Source organism: Danio rerio, chromosome 1 (assembly GCF_049306965.1).
Source record: "Danio rerio strain Tuebingen ecotype United States chromosome 1, GRCz12tu, whole genome shotgun sequence".
Classification (NCBI taxonomy): Eukaryota; Metazoa; Chordata; class Actinopteri; order Cypriniformes; family Danionidae; genus Danio; species Danio rerio.
Window position 1 is genome coordinate 62,472,802 of NC_133176.1, and position 24,699 is coordinate 62,497,500.

At 44.1% G+C, this 24,699-nt stretch overlaps 2 protein-coding genes across 16 annotated transcripts in view; both read right to left on the reverse strand.

The window, feature by feature from the left end:
• Positions 1-350: 350 nt before the first annotated feature.
• Positions 351-16,755, reverse strand: LOC100007608 (calmodulin-regulated spectrin-associated protein 3). Of its 4 annotated transcripts, none has more exons than XM_005171060.6 (19): positions 16,482-16,755; positions 10,601-10,821; positions 10,381-10,521; positions 9,611-9,697; positions 9,442-9,474; positions 8,662-8,709; positions 7,920-8,058; positions 7,675-7,814; positions 6,620-6,713; positions 6,495-6,540; positions 6,363-6,418; positions 6,166-6,193; positions 4,025-5,852; positions 3,823-3,941; positions 3,452-3,744; positions 3,287-3,332; positions 3,073-3,191; positions 2,882-3,000; positions 351-2,801 (listed from the first exon to the last, which is right to left on the reverse strand). In XM_005171060.6, exons 1-19 carry the CDS (start codon positions 16,612-16,614, stop codon positions 2,499-2,501), a joined length of 3,993 nt encoding a protein of 1,330 aa, XP_005171117.1. In that variant the 5' UTR covers positions 16,615-16,755; the 3' UTR covers positions 351-2,498. The 4 variants fall into 4 exon arrangements, with proteins under 4 accessions (XP_005171117.1, XP_003197845.1, XP_073764617.1 ...); XM_003197797.7 differs by having other exon boundaries at positions 6,166-6,196; XM_073908516.1 differs by lacking the exon at positions 8,662-8,709.
• A 3,575-nt stretch (positions 16,756-20,330) lies between these two features.
• The window catches only part of lpar2b (lysophosphatidic acid receptor 2b), a 23,050-nt gene continuing 18,681 nt past the window's right edge, over positions 20,331-24,699 (reverse strand). For 3 of the 12 annotated variants that reach the window (XM_068220552.2, XM_073948243.1, XM_068220546.2), the window contains 2 exons: positions 20,923-21,053; positions 20,331-20,532 (listed from right to left, as the gene is read on the reverse strand). In XM_068220552.2, coding sequence (XP_068076653.1) covers positions 20,958-21,053 — 96 coding nt within the window. In that variant the 3' untranslated portion in view covers positions 20,331-20,532; positions 20,923-20,957. 12 annotated transcript variants of the gene reach the window in all.

The following is a 24,699-nucleotide window of genomic DNA, read 5'->3' on the forward strand; positions in this document are numbered from 1 at the left end:
ACCCCTTTGGCAGATTCTCTCACTTGTTTTAAGGAAAAACTCTTTAAAACAAGACTATAGTGTTTGCTATAAGGTTATATATGAATAATCTAGCTGTAGTAGGGTCTGACTATTGAGGAGCTGCTGTGGTTCAGGAGCCTGAAGCAAAGACCCTGGAGGACCTTCTGTTCCTCATCATCTCTCCTCACGATCTGCTCATTAAACAGGCAAATTAATCACCGCTGCGAGGATTAAACAAAACCGTGTAAACGCTCAGAGTGTGTGAACAGCGTCTGACAGGATTCCCACAGGTACACGGTTGAAGTAACGGATATTAAATAGGAACAGCTCAGAATTGTCAGAGACAGAAGTTGAAATGTTAGAAATGAGTTTATTGACCGACATGTTCATCAACACACACAGTCATCATCATCATAACCGTATAGCAGGAAAACACACACCATGATGATGTCAAAACTTATTAGAAAATATCCCAGCCTTTCACTCACACACACACTCACACACACACACATGACGGAATGTCAACACCAGGGGTGTCCACAATCAGTCCTGGAGGGCCGGAGTCCTGCAAAGTTTAGTTCCAAGCCCAGTCAGACACACCTGGGCTAGCTAATCAATCTCTTACTAGGCTTTCTAGAAACATCCTGCAGGCGTGATGAGGCAAGCTAGAGCTACAATCTGCAGGAAACCGGACCTCCAGGACTGAGTTTGGACGCCCCTGGTCTACACACATTCAGCACACAAAGCTGGACGACTATAATAGAAGTTCAATGGCTTTGTAACACTGATCCAGGATCAGCTCTCAGGACTGTGACGTCTGATCCTCCTTCAGCAGACAGCAGCTCACGGGCTCTGGAGAATCTGGAGGTCCATCAGAGTCATTTACACACATTCAGCACATGAGGAACACAACGGATGATGGAAATCATGAAGACAACAAGGCTGCGTCCCAAATCGCCTGCTACTCGAGTATGTACTACATTTGAGTTCAACACATGACCATTGGAAAAGTACATTCTATATAGTATGACTGGAATTCTGACATTCTACATCCACCATGATCACATGACCTACATGCGTCAGGTGCACACCATTGATGAATTCTCTCGCAGTGCATTATGGGATAGTGTAGCATTCATTGGACGTGCACTACAGAATCTCACCTGTAGGTCATCCAGGTACTTCTCACTTAATGTTTTTTAAAATATTATGAATTCTGATGTACTACTTGCTCACATACTGTTCTTCACATTATATACAGTCGGCAAGTATGCGATTTCGGACGCAGCCCAAGTGTTTAAAGCAGGAGCTCAAAAGTTATCCAGCCAATCAGAGACTAGATAGTGAACCTGCGCCACTAAAACTACAGTACCGGGAGACTGAGATGCAGAAGTGTGCTGTGGTAAGAGAAGAGAATATAGACCATAAGAGTCAGAGATAAAAGCTTCAAGTGCTCAGTTGGTGGACCAACCCACAAACATTTGGCCTGAACCGAAGGTTCACATGCAAACAGGACACGTGTGGTCTCTCATGGTGTGAAAACCTCCAGGTTCGTCTATCATGCAGAGTAAGAAAACAGATCCTTCTGGCTGATCATAAATAGGCAGCTCAGCACACCTCGTTGTAGAGATAGTTTGTGTTGTGTGTCTGGTGCTGGTAACACGTTTAATAAGAGGGATGGCACTTACTGTGGGCTTCTTTGAGTAGGGTGGGAAGATTTGAGGGGGAGGGGTTTATATCAGAGGGAGTGGTTTATCTGGGAGGGAGGGAGTGGTAAATTTGGGTTGGTGGGGAATATTTGTGTGTGTCTACTTCATACTTGTAGCATTGGTTCCTCTTGAAGGGAGTGGCTTATCTAAGGGGGCAGAGATCATCTTGAGTGGGTGGAGTCAGTCTAGGTGTGGCTACATTGTGAGTGGGGCAGTTCTTTTTCACTAAATTAGTGTGGTCAGTTAAAATGGGTGGAGTCTATTTGGGTGTGGCTACTTTTGTGGGTGGGGTTAACTTGCAGCACTGGTTTAACTTGGAGGCAGTGGTTTATATCTAGATGGGGTGAGTTTATCTGGGCATGTGCATCATTTGAGTGGGAAGAGTCAGTCTGGGTGTGGTTAAATGGTGGGTGGGACTCCTATCTAAGTGAGTGTGGTCTGTTTAAGTGGGCGGGGTCTATTAGGGTGTGTCTTCTTTTGAGGGTGGGAAGGGGTTTGTACTTGTTGCACCTGAGTCAACCTGGGCGTGTACTTTGTAGGAGGGACTGTTTTAGCTGGAGAGTTTTATCTAAATAAGTGTGGGGTGTCTAAACTCTGTCCTGGAGGGCCGGTGTCCTGCAGATTTTAGCTCCAACTTGCCTCAGCACACCTGCATGGATGTTTCTAGAAAGCCTAGTAAGAGCTTGATAAGCTAGCGCAGGTGTGTCTGATTGGGCTTGGAACTAAACTTTGCAGGACACCGGCCCTCCAGGACTGAGTGTGGACACCCCTGGGTTAAGTGGTCTGAGTCTATTTGGGAGTGGCTACTTTTTTGGGCGTGCCATGTTTCTTAGTGTTCCAGAGCTGGCCAGGGATAGTGAAAGCGTCGACGCTCATGCTCAGAGTGCGGGATGGAAGTGTATTGAACTGTTTCCTATCAGAACTGTATTTATAAATGGCTTCCACAGCTGATGAGGAAATGACCCGTGGACCAACGCCGCAGAGTCGGTGCAGCTCCTCTGACTGGCCGTCTAGGGTGTAGATGGCACGGAACTGACAGTTGGAATCACGCATGAGGATCAGAAAGTGACTGGCGGAGCTCTTCTCCATCTCCTAGAGAAACGCGAGAGAAAACAGACTGTAAAAGTGCATGAAGGAGTCACGACTGTGGAGAGAACTGAACAGCGACGCACCTCGATGATCTTGTTCTTCTGGGATTCGTTGACTTTGCCAGCAAGGCAGCAGCGTGAGAGCGCACTGTGAATGATGAACTTGTTGGATTTAAAACTGGGCTCCTTAAACAATTTAGGACCTAAAAAGAGAGGTGGTTTAGTCACATTTGTCTTAAACTTCACTTAGAAAAATTCACCATGTTGTCTTTTACCTGTGTATTCTGGGAGTGATGCTGGAGAGGAGGCGTTGGAGGCTTGTTCACAGTCTTTCTCTCCATTCTGACTGGCCAGCAGTCCTGATGACATCACCTTTGAGGGTGACTCTAAACGACTGCGTTGAGTGAGAGATTAGGCATTTTTAGTAAATACAGAGACATTTATAGAAGACAGAATACAGACACTAGACTCATGTGTAGAGTACAGTACCTTGCTGGTTTTACAGCTGGTAGAGATCTGCCATCTTTCTGGTTGGCTAAGGAAATAAGGTAAATGCAAACTAATTTTTCACTCATACAAACAAAAACCAATTGGGTTTTGTGATGCCAGAAGTTACTCTCTTCATCTTGAAACACTTGTGATGTGCATGGTTACCTGTGCTGCTCTTCCCAGGTGAGCGTGTGTGAATGAGCTCGTGGTTATGTGGTTTGTTTGCATGCTGCTTTTTGCCACTTTGCTTTGTTGGTTTCTGTTTGAGAACCTTCCCTAGATCAGCCATTATCTTCAGCTGATGGCGCCGTTCATACTCCGCCCGTGTGAATGCTCCCCAGCGCTGGGGCGTGCCTGGGGGCGTTGCATTCAAATGAGGAGGTGGGGTGTAAAAGGTGGGCAGAGACTGTGATAGCAGTGGAGTTTGCGGTCGCAGGTCTTCCAAGGAAGCCTGTTGACTGTAAGAGAAAACAGAGATGAGAGTTTCCATAAAGCAAGTCCAATATGAGAAGATTTGAATGTGCAGATGATCTTACCTGTTCTCAGGGTCCTGCCCTTGTCTTGCTCGTCTCTTGAGCTCTTGTGCTCGTCTTTGCTGTCGTTCCAACAGCAGGGCCCTTTTCTGGGCCATCTCCTCCTCCGAGAGACCCTCCTCCTACAGGCCCAAACAAAAAAAACACACTTTACAAACACCACAGACACTAAACTCAAGCAAAGAGCATGCAGACCTTCACACACCTTAAAAAACACATCAAGTCCCAGCCGGCTCTCACTCTCAGTCTGGTCACTCATGGAATCTGATGAGAATATTTCTGCACCCTGCTCTAAATCGGTGTCATCTCCCATCGTTCCGGCACCCTCCGTCTCGTCTTTCACGGGGGCACTGCTCAAAAGCAAGTCACTTTCAAACGAGCACTCTGATGGAGCTCCAGAGCTGCCTGCTCCTCCTAACAGCTCCGCTGGGAGTGCAGACGGAGGTCCAGCCTCTAGCTCAAGACTGAAGATTGGAGTGTTGTGGTCACTGGAGCCTGACTCTGATGTGTTCTCTTGAGCAGGGGCAGGTTGGGGTGAAGAGTCCAGTGGGGTGTACGGACCTCCGAGCCGCAGAGATGAGCTGGTCTGCACCTGACACTGGCTTGGAGAGACTCTGCGCAAATGGGGAAGGGTGTCCACATTCTGCGGCGGTGTTAGGACACGTGTGATAGGCTGGAAGCCAAGGTCCGTGGGGCGGGAGGGTCGTTGACGCCTAGGACTCTTGGGAGCAGAACTACGGGATCTACGAGGGGTGGATGCTGCAGAGCTTTTAGGGGATCTCGGTGTGTCTGAAAGTTGTCCAGAGCGTGATGGAGAGCCAGAGGGTGAAATGATGCGAGTGGAGTCTCTAGAAAGATGAGGTGGTGTAGCGGGGGATTTGGGACCAGATGGAATAATCCAGGCCTTGCTGGATGCTGAGGTCTTGCTTGAGGGGATGTTTTTTGGAGAACTCAAAGTTTTCTTTCCCATGAGCCTTTGCTGCTGTTCTGTAAGGCGCTGCATGTCTCTTTGCAGAGTCTCCAGGGTGGAGCTTAGCTTAGCTACTGCCTCGTTATATTCCCCCAACGGTGGCTCTTTCCCCTCCTCTTTCTTTGCCTCAACAGAAAAGGTCACCTGTTTCTCTAGTTTTGGTGGAGCTACTACATCACTCTTCTTCTCCTCCCCATCCTTTTCTCTCTTCCCCTCTTCCTGCTTTCTTTTCTCCTCCTCCTTCTCTCTGTCCTCCACTTGTTGAAGCTGCTGCTCCATTTGTGTGAGTCGTTCATCCAGAGAGATGGACTGTCCATCTTCCTCCACCTCTCCCTCTTGTTTCTTCTGGAGCTGAAGGAAGGCAGTTTTGCCCAGCCTTTGCCTGTGCTTGGTAAAGATGGCCTCAATCCTCCTCTTTTGAGCTTCAATTGCTTTCCGCTTCTCCTCCAGACGTGCACCCAGCTCCTGCGCCTCCATTGCCCCAACAGGGCTCATTGCTGCAGGGCTGAACAAAGGTTCCCGCTCCTGGGACCTGGAATTGCTTGGGGATTCAGGCATCATTTTTCTGCGCTCAGCAAAGTTTGTCATGCGGCCAGACTTGGGTCCGTTGGCTGGGCTGGAGGTTTTGGGAGAGTCAGGCGTGGCACATTCTGAACCTCCATCTTGCCGTTTGTGGTTCCCGCTGTTATCAGGCCCTCCTCCAATGGGTCGATACATAATCCCTGACCGGCAGGGAGCAGAGCTGCTGAGTTTGGCTCCACCCTCATTTTGGGAGTGGAGGTAAAAGCCAGATGGTGCCCCCTCTGGCCGCAGACGCGGCTCGTTGTGTACCACACGGCCAGTGTGAACGATCTGTAATGCTTCTTCTATAGTAGGCAGCTCTCCTAGAGGAGCATGACCAATGAGTTTACTGAGATCCTCTGGAGGAGTGTAAGGGTCAGGGTTGGTTACCATAGTGAGACTGTCCGTGCTGACAGAGCGGAAGAGAGGGTTGCCCATGACAACATCAACATCACTGTCCAGCGGAAACGGGATGCTGAAGGTCACCGCCGAGAGAGGACGGCTAAGAGAGAGAACATGAACATCACTGAAGATTCCTAGGGCATGACAAATTTGCTTTATTCTCAGAAGTATAGGAATTTTTCAATATATCAAAAACATTTCGACTAATACAGGGGTCACCAATCTCGGTCCTGGAGGGCCGGTGTCCCTGCAGGGTCTAGGAAGACCTTGATTAGCTTGTTCAGGTGTGTTTGATTAGGGTTGGAGCTAAAATCTTCAGGATACCGGCCCTCCAGGAACAAGTTTGGTGACCCCTGGACTAATAAGTCAGAATTGTATTTCCTACACACTTTATTGAACTGAAGCACAATTACCTTATTTGCTTTTTGCTCCATCCCCGTCCTTCTACACAGCAACAAAAATAATTATAACAAGCTCAGTTACATACACAAAACAGTCCTTATCATCTCAAATATCACATAACACATCCAAAATGTTCCAAACTGAGAAAACAAAACTCCCAATGCCAAACCACTTTCCACAGGTTAGTCAGCATGCAGAGAGCTCTCACCCGACACTGAGGTGGACTGAGGCAGAGACTGCTTCAGGAGGAAAGATGGGGAGCCACTGCAGGAAAAACACCAGATCCCATGATGCATCTGAACACAGCGAGCATGATCAAGTGTTCTGGAAAGTGCTTTACCTGTTGCAGTTGATGGGACTAGTGCAGTCCACCAGATCTGATGCATCTGCAGGTCAAAGCAACAGAAGCTGATGTATGATCTGATTACTGTGGGGTTTGTCGCTCTCTCATGTATTATTGTCTACCTGTTAGGTCCAGTGTGTGTATGGGTTTGACGAAATCTGGTTTCTGCACCTCGAATGTGGCAAACAGCTCAGAAAGGAAGCACATAATGTTCACCTGTGGAGTCAAAAGTGAGAGTCAATTATTACACAGCTAATAAATGAATAAAAATTAGACAAACATTGTTCTAAGCCATAAGAGTTTATTAATTATTTAATCAAGCACAAAGCTAACAGAATGGAAAAGGGCTGAATGGAGTATACACTAACCAACAAGTTTTGATGCATCACAGATTCTGAATGAGTCTGTGTTAATAGCTGTTATCTAGGAATAACATACCTCAGAATGTCATGACTGACCAATCAGAATAGAGTGACCTGCGATGTGGGTGTGGCATATCTGATCTGTAAAGTGGGTGTGGTATATCTGACTTGTAAGTGGGTGGGGAATATCTGACCTGTAAAGTGGGTGTGGTATTTCTGACCTGTAAAGTAGGTGTGGTATATCTGACCTGTAAAGTGGGTGGGGCATATCTGACCTGTAAAGTGGGCGGGGCATATCTGACCTGTAAAGTAGGTGTGGTATATCTGACCTGTAAAGTAGGTGTGGTATATCTGACCTGTAAAGTAGGTGTGGTATATCTGACCTGTAAAGTGGGTGGGGCATATCTGACCTGTAAAGTGGGCGGGGCATATCTGACCTGTAAAGTAGGTGTGGTATATCTGACCTGTAAAGTAGGTGTGGTATATCTGACCTGTAAAGTAGGTGTGGTATATCTGACCTGTAAAGTGGGTGGGGCATATCTGACCTGTAAAGTGGGCGGGGCATATCTGACCTGTAAAGTGGGCGGGGCATATCTGACCTGTAAAGTAGGTGTGGTATATCTGACCTGTAAAGTGGGTGTGTTATTTCTGACCTGTAAAGTGGGTGTGGTATATCTGACCTGTAAAGTGGGTGGGGCATATCTGACCTGTAAAGTGGGCGGGGCATATATGACCTGCAGAGTGGGCGTGGTATAGCTGACCAGTGTGGTGGGCAGGGCATATCTAACCTGTAGTGTGGGTGGGGCATATCTGACCTGCAGAATGGGCGGGGCGTACAGTAAATCCTCCAGCTGTAGGGGGCAGCAGCTCTTCAGGTGAGTTCTATAAAACTCTCGGATCAGCTGGAGATTATACACACTGTCTGCTACACACATGGTGTCCTTCAAGCACACGTCTGCAACACAGAGCAGCAATCTCCATTACTGACATAGCAGGCATACTTTTAGTGTGTCTTCAGCAGGAGTTTGTGTGTGTGTGTGTGTGTGTGTGTGTGTTTTACCCTCCAGCGGCAGTATCTGAGGGCAGTAGAAGTGAAGCGCAGCAGCGATGGCGCAGCCGCTGGAGAGATCCTTCACTCCAGACACCACAGAGAACACCGGACTCTGCTTAGACTGAACCTTGTCTTTCCTGTAACGGATCTGCAACACACACACACACACACACACACACACACACACAGAAATAAGAACACGGTTCAAAAGAGCATTTAAATGTGTGGATTGAAAAAAGAAAGACTGTTAAATTATACGGAGGGGGAACAGCAGCAGCAGCACACACACACGTCTCTGAAGCGAATCAGATTCACTTTCTGAATCAGTGATTCATTCAGTATCAGTGAATATAAAGATTCATTCAGTGATTCAGTGACTCAGATCATTGAGTGAATGTCAGTGTGCAGCTCAACACTGGGGAGAAATACGACAGTGAGGTGTGTGTGTGTGTGTGTGTGTGTGTGTGTGTGTGTTGGTCATCCAGACTCACAGCAGGCAACAGCGAGAAACAAACCATGAAAAAACTGGAAGAAAAACTCAATTAAAGCCACAAACTAAACTAAACCAAAGCAGTGTGTGTTATTCCTGCACACACACACACACACAGGACAGACATCAGGACATGCAGAGGGCACACTGTGTGTGTGTATGAATCTGTGTGTGTGGTTGTGTGTATATGTGAATGTGTAAGATTGTATTGATGTGTGTGTGTGTGTGTGTGTGTAGACAGGAGGCGGACGGATACGTTACCACTGGAGGTTTATTCCCAGACTCCTTCAAACAAAATGCGATGGCATGCTGGTGCGGTGCGGCAGAGAGAGCACACGGTCAATGCCAGAGTCACACACACAGTCACATGACACACACACACACACAAGACACGCCCCTCACTGCTATTGGCTGAGCACACATAACGACACACATGAGTCCCCGCCCCCTCACTCCTATTGGCTGGACTGACACATCCCACATCGAATGACACACACAGAACCCCGCCCCCTCACTCCTATTGGCTGAAATGCCACTTGTCGTTTAGAAGTTTGCTTCTAAATGAATACTATTATTAATCACAGACGGCTGCTTCTCACTCAGGGCTGCTGCTTATGCTAATGAGATGGAGAGATGATGGGCACTAGTGGGCGGGGCTTGCCCCCTCTGATGACACGTACAGCGGGAGAATGTCAATCACAGTCTTTCATTCATCAAGACTGATTAGAACACAATTGAGTACTGTTGAGCATTAGAGGTGCTGGAGATACACACACACACACACACACTCTACTGGGGTTAAACTTTGGGGTTAAAGCGATCTTTGCATGTCAGGAGCCCTTTACAGCATGTTAAAGCAGAGCTTTTGAGCACTAGTGTATGGATGGGTCAGTGAGAACAGCACTTCTGTCACACACACACACGCAGCTGAATTAAACACTCGTGCAGGTCAAACACCATGAGCATGAGTGTGTTATTATCACAGATGAACACACACACTGAACGAGGAGATGTGTGTATTAGTAGAGGAGGAATACTCACAGGGACCAGCTTCCAGTACCAGCGCTGAGGACACTGCGCACACACACACACAGATACAGAGGAGACACACACACACACACACACACACACACAGAGGAAGAGAGTGGTTAGCATCACTGAAGCTGGAGTGTGTGTGTGTGTGTGTGTGTGTGTGTGTGTGTTCGCTCACCGTGGGCTGCACCGGCTGCAGGTCTGTGCAGGTGTTTGGCTTCACATTCTCCTCCACATCAGCACTGTCCCGCAGCTTCTGATTGACCTGTATGAGGGAAAATACTCAGCTAAGATTTAATGTCATATTTAAATTATATATATACAAACTGGGGGCAAAGTTTATTTGCATTAAGAAATTACACTGCATAACGTAGTTATATTAAATACAGCCACCAAAAGTGAAATAAAATCTGAAAAAAACAATATAATCAACAAAACTCAACTTATATAGAGGCATAAAGAGAACTAAACAGAAACAAGGAGCAAACAAACACAAACTTAAACATTCACAAGCTCTGAAAACACACACCTGAATGAAAAATGTTGATAAATTGTCATAATAACTATTCAGTAAAGGATTTACTCATTAATTAAACATGCCTTTTATTGTTCAACTGGTTGATTGTTATTATTATCATTATTTTAGAATTTTCACTCTGTAACAATTAAAATCCTTCATTTGTTGGAAAATAAACACATTTATGTGAAAGTTATAGTGAGATTTCAACCCAAAATAGCTCTTATTAAATATCAAACACAAACAAAATATTTAGAAAAATGTTAGAAACCAACATCCATTGAGTCTCATAGTATTTGTTTTTCCTACAAGTAAAAATTCTTCAGAATATCCCCCTCAGTGTTCAGAATAGTCACTCCTGAATGTTTGGATGTGCTGTACTGTAGGCATGATGCTGTAATGAGTCTGTACGGGCTCTCATTGCTCCAGACCTTGTTGATCCAGAAGAGCAGAGAGTTTTCCCAGCTCTTTCCTGAGCCGAACTGATCCGTCTCCTTCGCCATCTTCACCCGGGCAACCGTTTCCATGGCGCTCAGTGACATCAGCGAATCAATGAGAGCCAGATGAGCCCCCTGTAGCCAATCAGAGCAGAGAGAGAGAGCTGTCAGCCAATCCTGTCGCAGAGTGGGAGTCGTTATGTGATTGGCTCACCATGTGTATGGGCGTCTGGCTGAGCTGCGTCTGATTGGCCGACGGCGTCAGGTGGAGGCGGTCCAGCAGCAGCAGGAGGGAGGGCAGATCTGCCGGAGCCACGCCCCCAGCGGACACACACACACCCGAGAACACACGACAGTACAGCTCAGCGGACAGCAGACGGCGCTGCAGGGACACACACACTGAGCCGTCCGCACACACCGCTGACGACACGCTCTCTACACACACACATACAGAGACACAGATATACACCCACACAGAGAAACACACACACACACACACACACACACACACACACACACACACACACACACACACATACATACATACATACATACATACATACACATACACATACACACATGCAAAGAGACATATAGATATACACACACAAGGAAACACACACAGACACACACACACACACACACACACACACACACGCAGAGACACATATGTACACAAACACACACACAAACCAACACACACACAAACCAACACACACACACACACACACACACACACATGCAAAGAGACAAAAAGAAACACACACACCAACACACACACACACACACACACACACACACACATACATACATACATACATACACACACATTAAAAGAGACATATATATATATATATATATATATATATATATACACACAAGGAAACACACACAGGCACACACACGCAGAGACGCATATGTACACAAACACACACACAAACCAACACACACAGACATGCATATACACACACGCGCAAAGAGACAAAAAGAAACACACACACACACAGACACAAATACACACACAGAGACACACAAAACACAAACACATCCAGACACACCCACATATATAAACACACACACACACACACACATACATGCAGAGAAACATACAGACACACATACACACGAACACACACATAGACACACAAATGCAGAATGACACACACACACACACACACACACAGATAGACAAATACAAACACATTTGCAGAGAGTCATATACACGCACAAAGACACACACACACACACACACACACACACACACACACAGAGAGAGAGAGAGAGAGTCTGGGGTCAGTACAGTGGCAGTGCACACACTCTTAAGGCTCTGGCAGCTAGTGGTTGATCTGGGTATTGCAGTCTGAATTGTAAATATTGGAGAGGTGTGTGTTTACAGTGTGCAGGTTGCCAGATTGACAACCCAGACAGATTGCGAGCGTGCACTGTTAGCTGCTCTGCTAATGTTTACGCGTGTAATATTTGTATTGTTATTTTTCAGGACTGAATGAAACACAGTATTCCAGCATCTGGCAACCCGGCCTGCTGAAATATAACTGGCTAAACCGGCAGCGGGCTGGTGATGGAGGCCAAAACAAAGACTGGCATTCTGACACGAAACACACCGAGCGGATCAACATGTGTGTGTTTACCATAGACTGCAAAAGATATGGACGTAGCATCCGACACCCCTAGGATTCTGAAGAACGTAAATGAGGCTACAATTTTGTCATCGCACCGACCGGGGGATACCAAACAAGGGCAAAGAGGCGGAGCGTGGGCGGAGCTACAGAGATCTGCTGGCAGACGGGCTCTTCTGTGGGAGAAACACTGAATACTTCATTATCTGCGACTCGTTTGTGTCTGACCACATGTGCTCAGCTGAACACTACATTAATAGAGTGTTTAGACTATTATAAACACTGCTGTAACACACTCAACATTGCTCTTGCGATGTTTTTTCAGAAGACGAAAATCACTACCAAACACTTCAGATATAGTGTGTGTTAGTAAATGCAGGACTATTGATGAACACTGTAGGACAACACTTCAGATGACTGATGCTGAGTGCATTACAGCTCTATAGAACATTAAAGATGATCTTAAATAAAATAAATACATGTATAGAGATGGTATATAAGTATATAAGTTCACTCAGCTGGGAAATGGAGGCTATGTGAATGGTCTGTGAGCACTATTAAGCACACACAGCATGCCATATCATCTGAGAATTGCAGGAAATAATCCCAAAAGGCGACTGACTGTGTAAAGAAACATAAAACTACACAAAAACACGATGAATATGCCGAGTTCAGCAGCTGATCAGCCGGAATCAGATGAGGTGAAGCAACCAGAGAGACCTAGCTGTCACTCAAGTGGCCACGCCCTTAATTATGCAGATTTAATATACCCTAATATAAAGGAAACGAATTAATTATAATAAGTTCACCCCCTCACAGCTGTCATGAAGGCTAATATTAGCTATATCAACCACAATGGTTCTTTGCATCAGGCTGTAAACACCTTTATCCTGCTGTAAAGTGGGCCATTTTAACAGTGTGCTCAATAGAAATCTGCTCTATTATGGAGACAGGACTAGCGGAATCTCCATGAGTCGCAGTTTCAGTAGAGGAGTCACAGTCATACAACAGCTTTAATATCACACAATATCTCATCAGAAACAAACGCTGCAGAAACAACAAACACTGCAGTTTACACACACATATTTCAGCAGCACTGAGGATGATGATGATGATGATCATAAATGTCTTCAATATTATATAATCACTGTAGCGATTCTAAAGGATCCTGAAACAGCTGCAGTGATGATGTGTGTGTAAACTACACTGGACAATTATATTGTTTCAGTTGCAATAATAATACACTATATTACTGTTTTAATAAAAAAAAGACTGCTGTACACACACACACACACACACACACACACACACACACACACACACACACACACTGAAGAGACGATCCTGACTGACTGACTGACTGAGCATCTGAAAGCACATCTCCTGAAGAGTCTGAGATGGACAGACACACTCGAGGATGAGCTTTACTCTCACGCAAACTCTTCACACACACACACACACACACACACACACACACACACACACACTTACTCTCTCTCTCTGACCCACATCCAGAGCCTTGGAGCACAAATGATCTGAGATGATGCCAGCGCAACACTTTCACAACACACACACACACACACACACACACACACACACACACACACACACACACTGTATTGTTTATATTATGTGAACATTTAGAGTAGTTTCTAGTCTAAATATCAACAAAGACTGTGAATCATGAAGCATTTTCTAGTTGAGCAGAGCATATAGTGTTGTGTTCAGTGATGATGAGTCAAACTGACGAGAGTTTCTCCTTAAAACAGGCAAAATAATATTATTGTTTGTTTTGACATGAGATTATTTTACTTGGGTGTCACGGTGGTGCAGTGGGTAGCACCATCACCTCACAGCAAGAAGGTCGCTGGTTTGAGTCCCGACTAGGATAGTTGGCATTCCGTGTGGAGTTTGCATGTTCTCCCCGTGTTGGTGTGGGTTTCCTCCGGGTGCTCCGGTTTCCCCCACAGTCCAAACACATGCGCTATAGGGGAACTGATCAACTACACTGGCTGTAGGGAATGGACAGGCCTATTTCTAGGGGGGGTCGGGGAGACCCACCCCTCACTGACTAAGGTCCAGAATTTGTCCCACACACAAGCTCATTTGTCCTATTTTGATTGCTACACCATCATAAGCAGTGAAAATAACCCATAGAAAAAGGCCGTAAGTCCAAGTAGAATCCTCTGTTGGCCGTCGCTTTAGTGTGACTTCAGCTGCGCTCACACTAGAGTTTGTGTGGCCGAAATTCTGTCATACGGCGCTGCGAAAAGGGGCAGGAAGATGATTAGAAAAAGCGAGCGATTGCTCCATGACTTAACTTTCTGTCCAGAGAGCTCATGTTTTGACCCTCGATTGGTCTCGCGCAGTCAAGTGATGCGATTTCGCAGGTCAGAGTTCATCAAGCTTGAACTTTACACCGCAGCAACCTGCAAAACTAAACACATGACCCTGCGTTTCCGGTCTGACGCATTCTCGTGGGTATGGATGGAAGTCTATGAGAGGAAAAGCCCAGTGTGATCCGCAGCTTAACAGTTCTTTCTCATGGGTCCAACATCCAGCTGTGCAAGAAAACATGCAATCTGACACAAGTGCAGTCATCCCTGTCTACTGCATTGTGGAGAACAAATATTACAGGTAACTTTTATTCTAAATCTTCAACCATAGTCTTCAAACAAAAAAATACCAATAAAATGTGTGAAGCACCAAAAGTGGACCAGATTAAACTCCTCACTAGAATATAATTTTGGCTAAAATTGTCAAAAAGTGTGTTATATAGTGTCAGAGCCATATTTATTATGCAAATTGTAAAATATTATGTATAGTTATGTTTATTTGTTTATTGCATTTATGTTGTCTACAATCAAAATAATATTCAATTATTACTGCATGCGTTAATCATGCCTTTGCTTATTGATGACTGATCACGTCATATCCTTGTTGCAAAGAGAGAAGGAGACGGAGAGATGCAGTTTTTGACCGTCGTTCCAGATTGTATCGTTATATAAAGGAAAAGATTTTTCCTGCTTTGAAGAACAAATAAACACAAGAAAAGAATATAACGACTTGGCTGAGTTCATCTCGTCAGACTGGTTACTTTAAAGCATCATATTTCCAGCTTGGATAATGGAGTGCCATTATATATTGACTATCCGACAAGTGAATGGAGGATAGTGCTTAATATGTCAGTAAAATGCAGAATTTAAATTTCATAAATAAAATGAGCTGGAGAATTGCATAAAGCTCCACGTTTTGAGGAAAAAGAACCAGCCCTTTCACCAGGCTGGCCACAGGCCTGAGGAGTGTGAGTGAATGAGTGTGTGTGTTTCCCAGTGCTGGGTTGCAACTGGAAGGGCATCCGCTGTGTAAAACATATGCTGGATAAGTTGTTGGTTCATTCCACTGTGGTGACCCCTGATTAATAAAGGGACTAAGCTGAAGGAAAATGAATGAATGATTTACTCTCTTCAGTTGGACTCATTATTGCTGAACACGACACTATATGTTCTGCTTGTCTAGAAAATGCTTCTTGATTTAATTTTTTTGCTGATATTTAGACAAGAAACAACACACAAACTAAGTAATGTGATGATTCAGGGTGGGAGCTGTCAGATCTAACACCATGACTTGTAAAAATGTGGTCAAATATTGCTGCAAATAGAGCAAAACTAGCTTTAGCTCCTCTATATATCTGCACATGAGCAGAGGGGGATAATCAACGGCCGGCAGCAGTGTGTTCAACCATTCTGAATGCATTTTTCACAAACACAGCACCACTGCTCATCTACTGACAGACTTTAGGTAGTAACATGTAAATACTTCAGTTATTTAAATAATTATAATAACACAATCCCTGTCAGGAGACTGGTTTCCCCTCAGTTACTCTGCAGACCTCCATTACAAGCTCAGACTGCACCTGACATGCACAAATCTGACGTGGACACATTAAATTCATATATCACAGGCTAATGATGACACTGTGCTCCTGTGTGCCTCATCTTACCCCGAGGGCCTGGATTTACCCTAAAGCATCATATTTACAGCACAAAGCCCTCCTGAACACAGCCTGCAGTCCAGATCCGTCTAAAGAGGAGATTCCTGGAGGAAATGAATGATCAGCAAGAGCTGCTGAGAGCACACAATGGCGATCAGCGGGAGCGCGCAAACACAAAGACATCATCAGCGTGTGTGTGTGTGTGTGTGTTAATGAAGCGATAGCGATGCGTGTTCGGTTATATGATCAGATGCTGAATCAGAGAGCCGCGGTGACGCCCTACACACACACACACAGGCACGCGCTTCACTGTCTATTAAACAAGCTGCGTGTGCGCGCACAGATGCTGAATGGTGCTGATGCTGCACACACACACACACACACACACACACACACACACACACACACACACACACACACACACACACACACACACACACACACACACACACACACACATTTACCTTCAGGTCCGCTTCGGCTCAGCAGCCAGCTCAGGCTGGCTCGGGTCTTGGCTTGGCTCGGCTCGTACCGGTCCAGTGGGCAGATGTCCGGTACCGGCGCGCTCTGCTTCACCGCGGGCGCGTCCATCGCCATTACTCAAGACTGAAGGATAAACCGTGAGAAAAGGCGACTCTACCGAGTCATTGTGCGGTGTGTTCGGTGCCTGCAGAGCATCCGCACACCGGAGAACACCGAGCGCGCCACCGCATCCTGCAGCCGCCCGCCCGTCCGTCCGTCACTGTCCCGCGCGCGCATGGGCCACGGAGTCGCGCGTCAGGTGTCCTGCTCGAGCTGTCAGTCACCTCGCGGCCGACCAATCACGCGTTAGAGTGGGCGGGGCAGCAGAGAGAATCAGAAAAGAAGGAATGAGAGAGAAAGAGGAAAGATGAACAGAAACAACATTGAGCTGGAGGAAGAAAAGAAAACAATGAAGGAAGGAATTAAAGAAAAACACTTAAAAATAAAACAAAAAGGAAAGAATGATGAAAAAACAAATGAAAAATATGAAAGAAAGCAGATTAACAAAGGTGAGAAACAGAAGCAAACTAAAGGAAAAGAAGAAGGAAAAAGAGAAAAGACCATCAGAAATAATAACAAACAAAAGAAAAGCAAAGAAATGGAAAAAACAAAGGAGAGGAAAAAGAAGAAGCAGACAGAACAAAACAATGAAGAAAAGAAAGAATGAAGGAAATAAGAGAAAGACAGAAATGGACAAAACTAACTAAAATAAATAAATCCCACAGCAAAACATTAATAAAGAACAAAAAAATAATAAATGGACAAATAGTGAAAGAGAGAAAGCAGGAAAGAAAAAAGAAAGACACGAACAAAAGTGAAGAAACTGACGAAAACAAAAGAAAATTACCAAGAAAGAAAAGAAAAAGGTCCCACTTTATATTAAGTGGCCTTAACTAATATTACACAGGAGTTAATAGTTTGTTACAATGTACTTACTGTGTAAAAACATGTATTTACTGTGTACTTATGCGTGATTAAAAACCTGTATGTGATTATATCTGTTATTAACTTCTGTAATTACATGTGTAAATACACTGCTGACCATTCCTTACACCTAAACCCACCCTTAAACCTCCCCATACCACCAAACCTGTCCATAACCCAACCTCTATCCCAACTCAAGAGCACCACAAGTGTTCTCAAACACATTATAAACACAGTAGGTACATTGCATTTATTTTTTTGATGCAAGTACATAGTAGTTAAGGACACTTAATATGAAGTGGGACCGAAAAAAGTAATGAAAGAAAAGCAGGAAGAGAAAAGTGATGAAGAAAATAATAATTAATGAAAGAAGTGGAAAGAAAAAGACAGAAAATAGAATCATGAATAGAAATACACAGAAAGAATAAAATAAAAAACAGAAAGAAACAACCCGCAGAGAAAAACATCTCTGGCCCAGCTCTGGCCCACATGCTGCGGTGATTTACAGTACATGACTGAAGCAAGTCTGGCTTCCAGACAAGAGCCACACATGGAGCATATCTGAGCTGAGTCTCAGCCAATTTAATAACCCATAACTGAGCCTGAACTGGGCCAGATGTGTTGGTGTCACAACTGCAATGACATTAATGAATGAAGCATTGCCTTTTAGCTGCGCTATGGGTGTGCTTTTTCTCAAGCGACCTGATTGGTAAATTTTTTTTCCCTTTATTCAGACATAGTAAAAATGTATTTAAATGTGGGTCAAAACACGGCCCACATATCAGTTATTAGCATCTGGGCCAAATACTACATATGATATCTGGTCCAGGTATTGTGTGCCGCCTTAAAGACGGGGCCACCTCTGCCAAACCCGGGTCATGTCTGGCCCACATGCTGTACGCCAGTGCCGGATGAATGCCTGCTGGGCCAGATTTATTTGCTACCTGGGAAAGGAAAGGTAAAGTAGAACAAAACGAAAGAGACCGACAGAAAAGCATTAATGGAAAAAAAGAAAGATAATAAATGAAGAGAGTGTAATCGGACTACTTTTGGATTCCTCTCAGATTTAGTGTTTAACCCTCATCTGGCGTCTCGTATACTGAAGCAGGATAATCTCGTGCAGTTTTGGCAGAACTCAGCTGTGTTTAAAGCAGATCAGATGATCTCAGATCAGTGTTTATCATCAGACTGAAGCGTCAGCTCATCACATGACGGTCGACTAAAATGAAGAATAACCAGTTTCAGATGATAAACACACACACACACACACACACACACACACGTTTTTGATATGTAGATCTGACAAGCGTCTTATTACACTTAACACAGAGGATTACACACACACACACACACACACACACAGGTGTTACTCTGAGCATGTGGAGATCTATAAAGTGTGTGTGTGTAGACTCCTCTGTAATCCTCTGTCCTGGTCTGGCCTCCAGAGGGCGCTCTCTACACTGAACACCATGAAGAGGAGGAGGAGGAGGAGGAGGAGGAGGAGGAGGAGGAGATCCCTTAAAGAAGCCCTATAAAGACACTCAGGGTATATCCAGGCATAGTGGAGTAATAAGAGATCAGTGTATGGACATGGCCACACCGTGAGCCTCAGACACACCACCATCAAAAACACATGCATTCAAACTGAAGGAACAGTGAAGCGGTCTGCACTGCCGGTACAGTAATGAAATCAGCTGAACACTGGCTAATGAGTTTTTCTGTAACAGCTTTAAGACCTTGAGTAAAACACACCAAACATGTTTGTAATATTACTGGGCTCATGAATCATTAAAATGCATCATCTATATTTAATGATACTCAACACATCTGCTCTGAGTTGAATGCTGATTGAGTATATATATATATACATGCATTAATCTGACATGAATCCATTTTTCTCCCCTCATTATCATCATCACGTTCAGTATTATCTTTAAAACAGACCAAGACCGTGCCAGATTTGGTGATGAAGTGAAAATTCACCCACAAATGTCATCTGTCTTTATGTAATGATGTATTCAGGGCCATAAAATCACATGTGAGCTGAACGCCAGCTGTGTGTTTACTTCCAAGAACGCGTGTGTGCACACATGACGAATACTTCAGTGAACAGAAGCTGCATATGCTGTGAATAACACGTAATGAAGTTGTCAGTAATGTTCAGTTTGTTGCACAGAGCGATCGTTTGAGGACCGTACGGGAGGTTTGATTGGCATGTGTGTGTGTGTGTGTGTGTGTGTGTTTCTCACAGTGACAGCAGCCATGAGCCGCACTCAGAAGTGAAACCTGTGCTCACATCATTTAAATGATCATATGCATTTTAGAGTTCAGATTACGACAAGCATCTGACATGTGTTTTCTTCCATAGTGAACACAGAGTGTGTTGTGCAGGAAAATAAATGTTTACAGTGTCAGTATAACAGCCCTAGCCTATATATAATGCAAGAGGGAATCTGGTGATGACAAAATTCTAATTTTACCAGTTAAAACAAATGATCTAATAACACTGACAATAACAGATGACAAGCACATGTGCTAAACCTAATAAACCATCTTTATAATGATGATTTGATTAGTTGTATTCTGATGTCATCGTTTTCTGTGAATTAACATATTGAACGTCTGTTCAGGTCCACTATAATGACTGTACAATATTGAGCATTTAAAGCAACAGTAGAGCTGCGACACACAGGCCTAATATTATTAGTGTTGTTTTACCATATGTTTGAGAATTAAAAATAATAATAGACTAATCATATTAACCTTTATTTTACATCTACAGAATCCTGAGAAAATCCTGATCCTGATTTTAAGCAAAAACTCGTGCAGCCCATAATGAAACACATAATAAATAAGCCTTAAAGATATAAAAGAACATAACATAATATTTAATCATAGTAGACAATAAATGATAGATGATAAAGTGCATCTATAGGGTACAGGGCAATATAAAGACGGCAAAATGTTGGAAAAGTCCATTCAAATACATGCTTATCCTGAGTGTGCCGCATTTCCACAGGTCAGGCCAGCAGGAGGCGCCAGCACGAGCCGCTCCAACACTTCGACACACTGAACAGTGAAATGGCTCCATCACTGCTCAACACATGAAACTACAGCACTATCAACAACATCACAACCTTTAATCAACAAAAACTACTGACAACTCCTTCAAATGACACACGAACAACACAGCAAAACCCTAACACACACACACACACACACACACACACACACACACACACACACACACACACACACACACACACACACACACACACACACACACACACACACACATCCAACATCATTTAAACATCATTAAAATGTAAATGTTGTGTGTCTGTCACACAGGAGAGTGTTTAATCAGACGTCAGTCACACACACTTTCAAGTCAAGGTCTCCAAATCTTGGCCAGAAGCTGCTCCAGTAAAACTTGAATAAAATGAAGAGGATATTTACAGCTGACAGTCTGCCCGTGTGTCGGAGAGTGTGTTTCAGCTGTCGCTGGACTCCAGCATCTCCTTGTTCTCCTGAAGCACCAGCCGTCCTCCATTCTCCTGCTGCGCTCCTGCATCCCGAGCCCTGCGAGCCTGACACACACACACACACACACACACACACACACACAACAGCTCTACCTTCAGTCTGAGAACAGGTCTCGGATCAGTCTGAACTGACCTCTGATAATTTGGTTCTTCAATCTAGCGTGTGATGAACTGATCTGGGATCAGCGCTCATGTTTGTTGTGAATCTGCCCGTCCTCAATATCAGGATCAGCAGAGCAGCGATTGGCTGAAATCGAGATCGGTCACCTGATCAAATAAGATAATGTTCCCTTCGCTAAGCCACACCCAAAAACCACCACACACCAATCGTGGCTTAGCAACTGTAGCTATGCGCAGGAGCTCCGTCAAGCTTGAGCGAGGGAAACAGGCCAAAGCGCTGTGCAGATGGATTGTGCAAATCTGATCCCCGAATCCTTAAAGTTTGGACAGGGTGGTGGAATTTCCTTCCCAAAACCTAAAACCCAAGAACAGGAACGCCAGTGTGGATCAAGCTCTGTGAGGGGCGCTCAGTTGGTTTTGTTTTGGCTATTCCCGACACCTTCAGTGATCGACGACCTCTTACCCTAAACAGATCTAAACTGTGTTTAGGTTATGACTCACAGCGGCCTTTTCCTTTTTCCGCTCGATATTATGAGCACTGCTCCATTTAGGCCATCGCAACAGCTGTAGGAGCAGCACAATACACTCATATCTCCATCTGTTTCAGCTACCAATACTTGTATTACATGTCAACAGAACAGAGATGTGACCGTAATCTGAGCACTCGCGATCAATATACTTCACCCGCAGCTGTTTATCAGTCATGTATAAGCCTCATGTCCAGGTCAGATCTACAGTTCACTGATGTTTTCATCTGTCTTTTGGAGAGTAACAGTGCTTTCACACCAACAATTTCGCTTGGGAGTCTCGTTTGCCCAGTTAGCGTGGTTCGTTTAGCATATGTGAATCCAGCAATTGCGCTCAGATCCGCGCCAAAACAATTGGTCCAAGATCGCTGGAATGAGGTGGTCTCGGCTCGACTGAAACTCTGGAGCGGATCAATTGTAGTGAGAAAGCGATACGATCCGAGCCCGGCTATATCAGTGTTTTATAGATATGTAATAGGCATACGGCTATATGAAGAGAGAGTTATGAGTAGGGCAGCAGACATCCCAAGTCTCCCGGGAGTTTCCAGAGTCTCCTGCAAATGCACACAGACTCCCGGATGCCCACAAATGAGTGATAATCTGCCAGAAATCCCAGAGTCTCCCTACCAATCCTCAAATACGTCTCACACCCTTCTCACCCCTCTCCACCTCATCTCTCCTCGCTCTTCAGACACGTCACGTGCACCCTGTCAAACACCACCGAATGCTGAGCAGGACTCTGCAAAAAATGCCCTAAGAGCAACAATGTAACAATTTTAATCCCTGTTTCAGTACAATTGAGTCGACTCACAAGTGTGAACGCACCCTCAGTCATTGGTGGCGATGTTACAGCCGGTTAGTGTCTGCTCTTATTTTTGGTGTCTGATTATATTTGCTGGTAGGGTAAATCTATTTGTTAATTTCTGCTATTTACACTTTGATTTGCAAATCAGTTTATTTATTTAATCTACTTAACTGCAAATTAGAATACACTGTATAAAGAGCACACAAACACACTGACAGATATAGCTGCTGTTCACTGTCATGAGTGTAATATTCAGCACAGATCCCTCAGTTTCCCCTTTCTGGCTGCTCTTTCTATGAATGAATGATGTAGAAGCACTGGTCATGCGTGTTTCCTCCACAGTAATGCTGTATTTATTGCACAACATTAGTCTATCAGGCTTTCTGGCTAAAACAAGAGAAGTCATGGTTTAATTAGTGGTTGTTGGTTTATTTTTTACCGTCTCCTCTCCGGCTGTGCATGAACTCTGTTGAATGGTCAGCATAGGCTGTTGCTAGATCAGATATGGTTGTGGCCGGAAGTTAACCAGAATTATTTATATTATTTATTACATTTCCCATTTATTGTATTTTATTAGCGTCTACCCCCACCCCATGCACACCGGCGCACGCACACTGTAATAGACATGCCAGGCCCGAAAGCTTGACAGGCGTAACAACAGTAACTAAGGAGGGCGGGGCTTAGCGAAGGGTCAGTTCGAATAACCACAATAATAATTAGAGTGATGATTTAGGTGAAAACAGGCTGCTGGATGAGCTTTGAAGAACCAAACTATCCTGAACCATCAATAATCAAACAGAGTTATCCACATGTGAAGAGCAGAGAAATCACACACACACACACACACACACTGTGATTGAGGGGCTGTGTGTAAGAGAAAAGGTGTGTGTGTGTGAGAGAGAAAGAGATGTGTTTGTAAGTAAAGGTGTGTGTGAGTGTGTGTGTGTGCACATTTGTGTGTGCAGGAGAGGCTTGTGCATACGCGTGTGTGTGTGTGTGTGTGTGTGTGTGTGTGTGTGTTTTCCAGATAAAGATGTCCTGAATGCAGCGCACGCATGCACACACACACACACCGCTTCACCAGACATGAGCTTTATTACCATCAGTGATCAACAGACAACACACACACACACACACACACATCTATTATTATAAATTTTAAACAGTGTGTGTGTGTGTGTGTGTTTATTAATTATTAAAATGAAGGCGTCTGTTATAATCAGATGAAAGGGTTAATCAATCACAAACTGATCTGAAATGATTCATTATGGCAAAAGTTTATTGGGTCAATCATAATCTCAGACGAGCATCATTGAGTTTATCATAATGAGAAATGAACATCCTCCTCCTCCTACAGTCTGATGAACTCGTGCGTCTGCTCCACATCTACATGCACCCGCAGCTCACGGTACGCTTTACCACATCGGTTAGCCTCAGTTCATGCACTGCCACTCTACAACAACTGTGCAGATTCCAGGAGTTAGATCAGACGTTTCTGTTGTCCTCATCCCTGCTCAACCCCTGGGTTTGTTCTGTGATAACCACCGGCTGGATGTACATTATGGTGATTATTACACGGCTATTATTATTATAGAGTAGCAAGATGTGTGTGTGTGTGTGTGTGTGTGTGTATATATGTATATGTGTAATGTATGTATATATATATATATATATATATATATATATATATATATATATATATATATATATATATATATATATATAAATAACAGTATAACATATATATATAACATATATACACACACACACATTTGCAGTCAGAATTATTTACCGCCTTTGATTTTTTAAAATTCTTTTAAAAATATTTTACAAATGATAAAGTTCACAGAAATGTTCACAGTGTGTCTGATAATATTTTTTCTTCTGGAGAAAGTCTTAATTGTTTTATTTCAGCTAGAAATAAAGCAGTTTTTAATTTTTTAAACACCATTTTAAGGTCAATATTATTAGCCACTTTAAACTATATTTGTTTTTGGAAAATCTCCAGAACAAACCATCGTTATACAATGACTTGCCTAATTACCCTAACCTGCTTAGTTAACCTAATTACCCCTTTACATGTCACTGTAAGCTGTATAGAAGTGTCTTGAAGAATATCTAGTCTAATATTATTTACTGTCATCATGACAAAGAGGAAATAAATCAGTTATTAGAGATGAGTTATTAACACTGTTATGATTAGAGATGTGTTGGAGAAATCTGCTCTCTGTAACAGAAA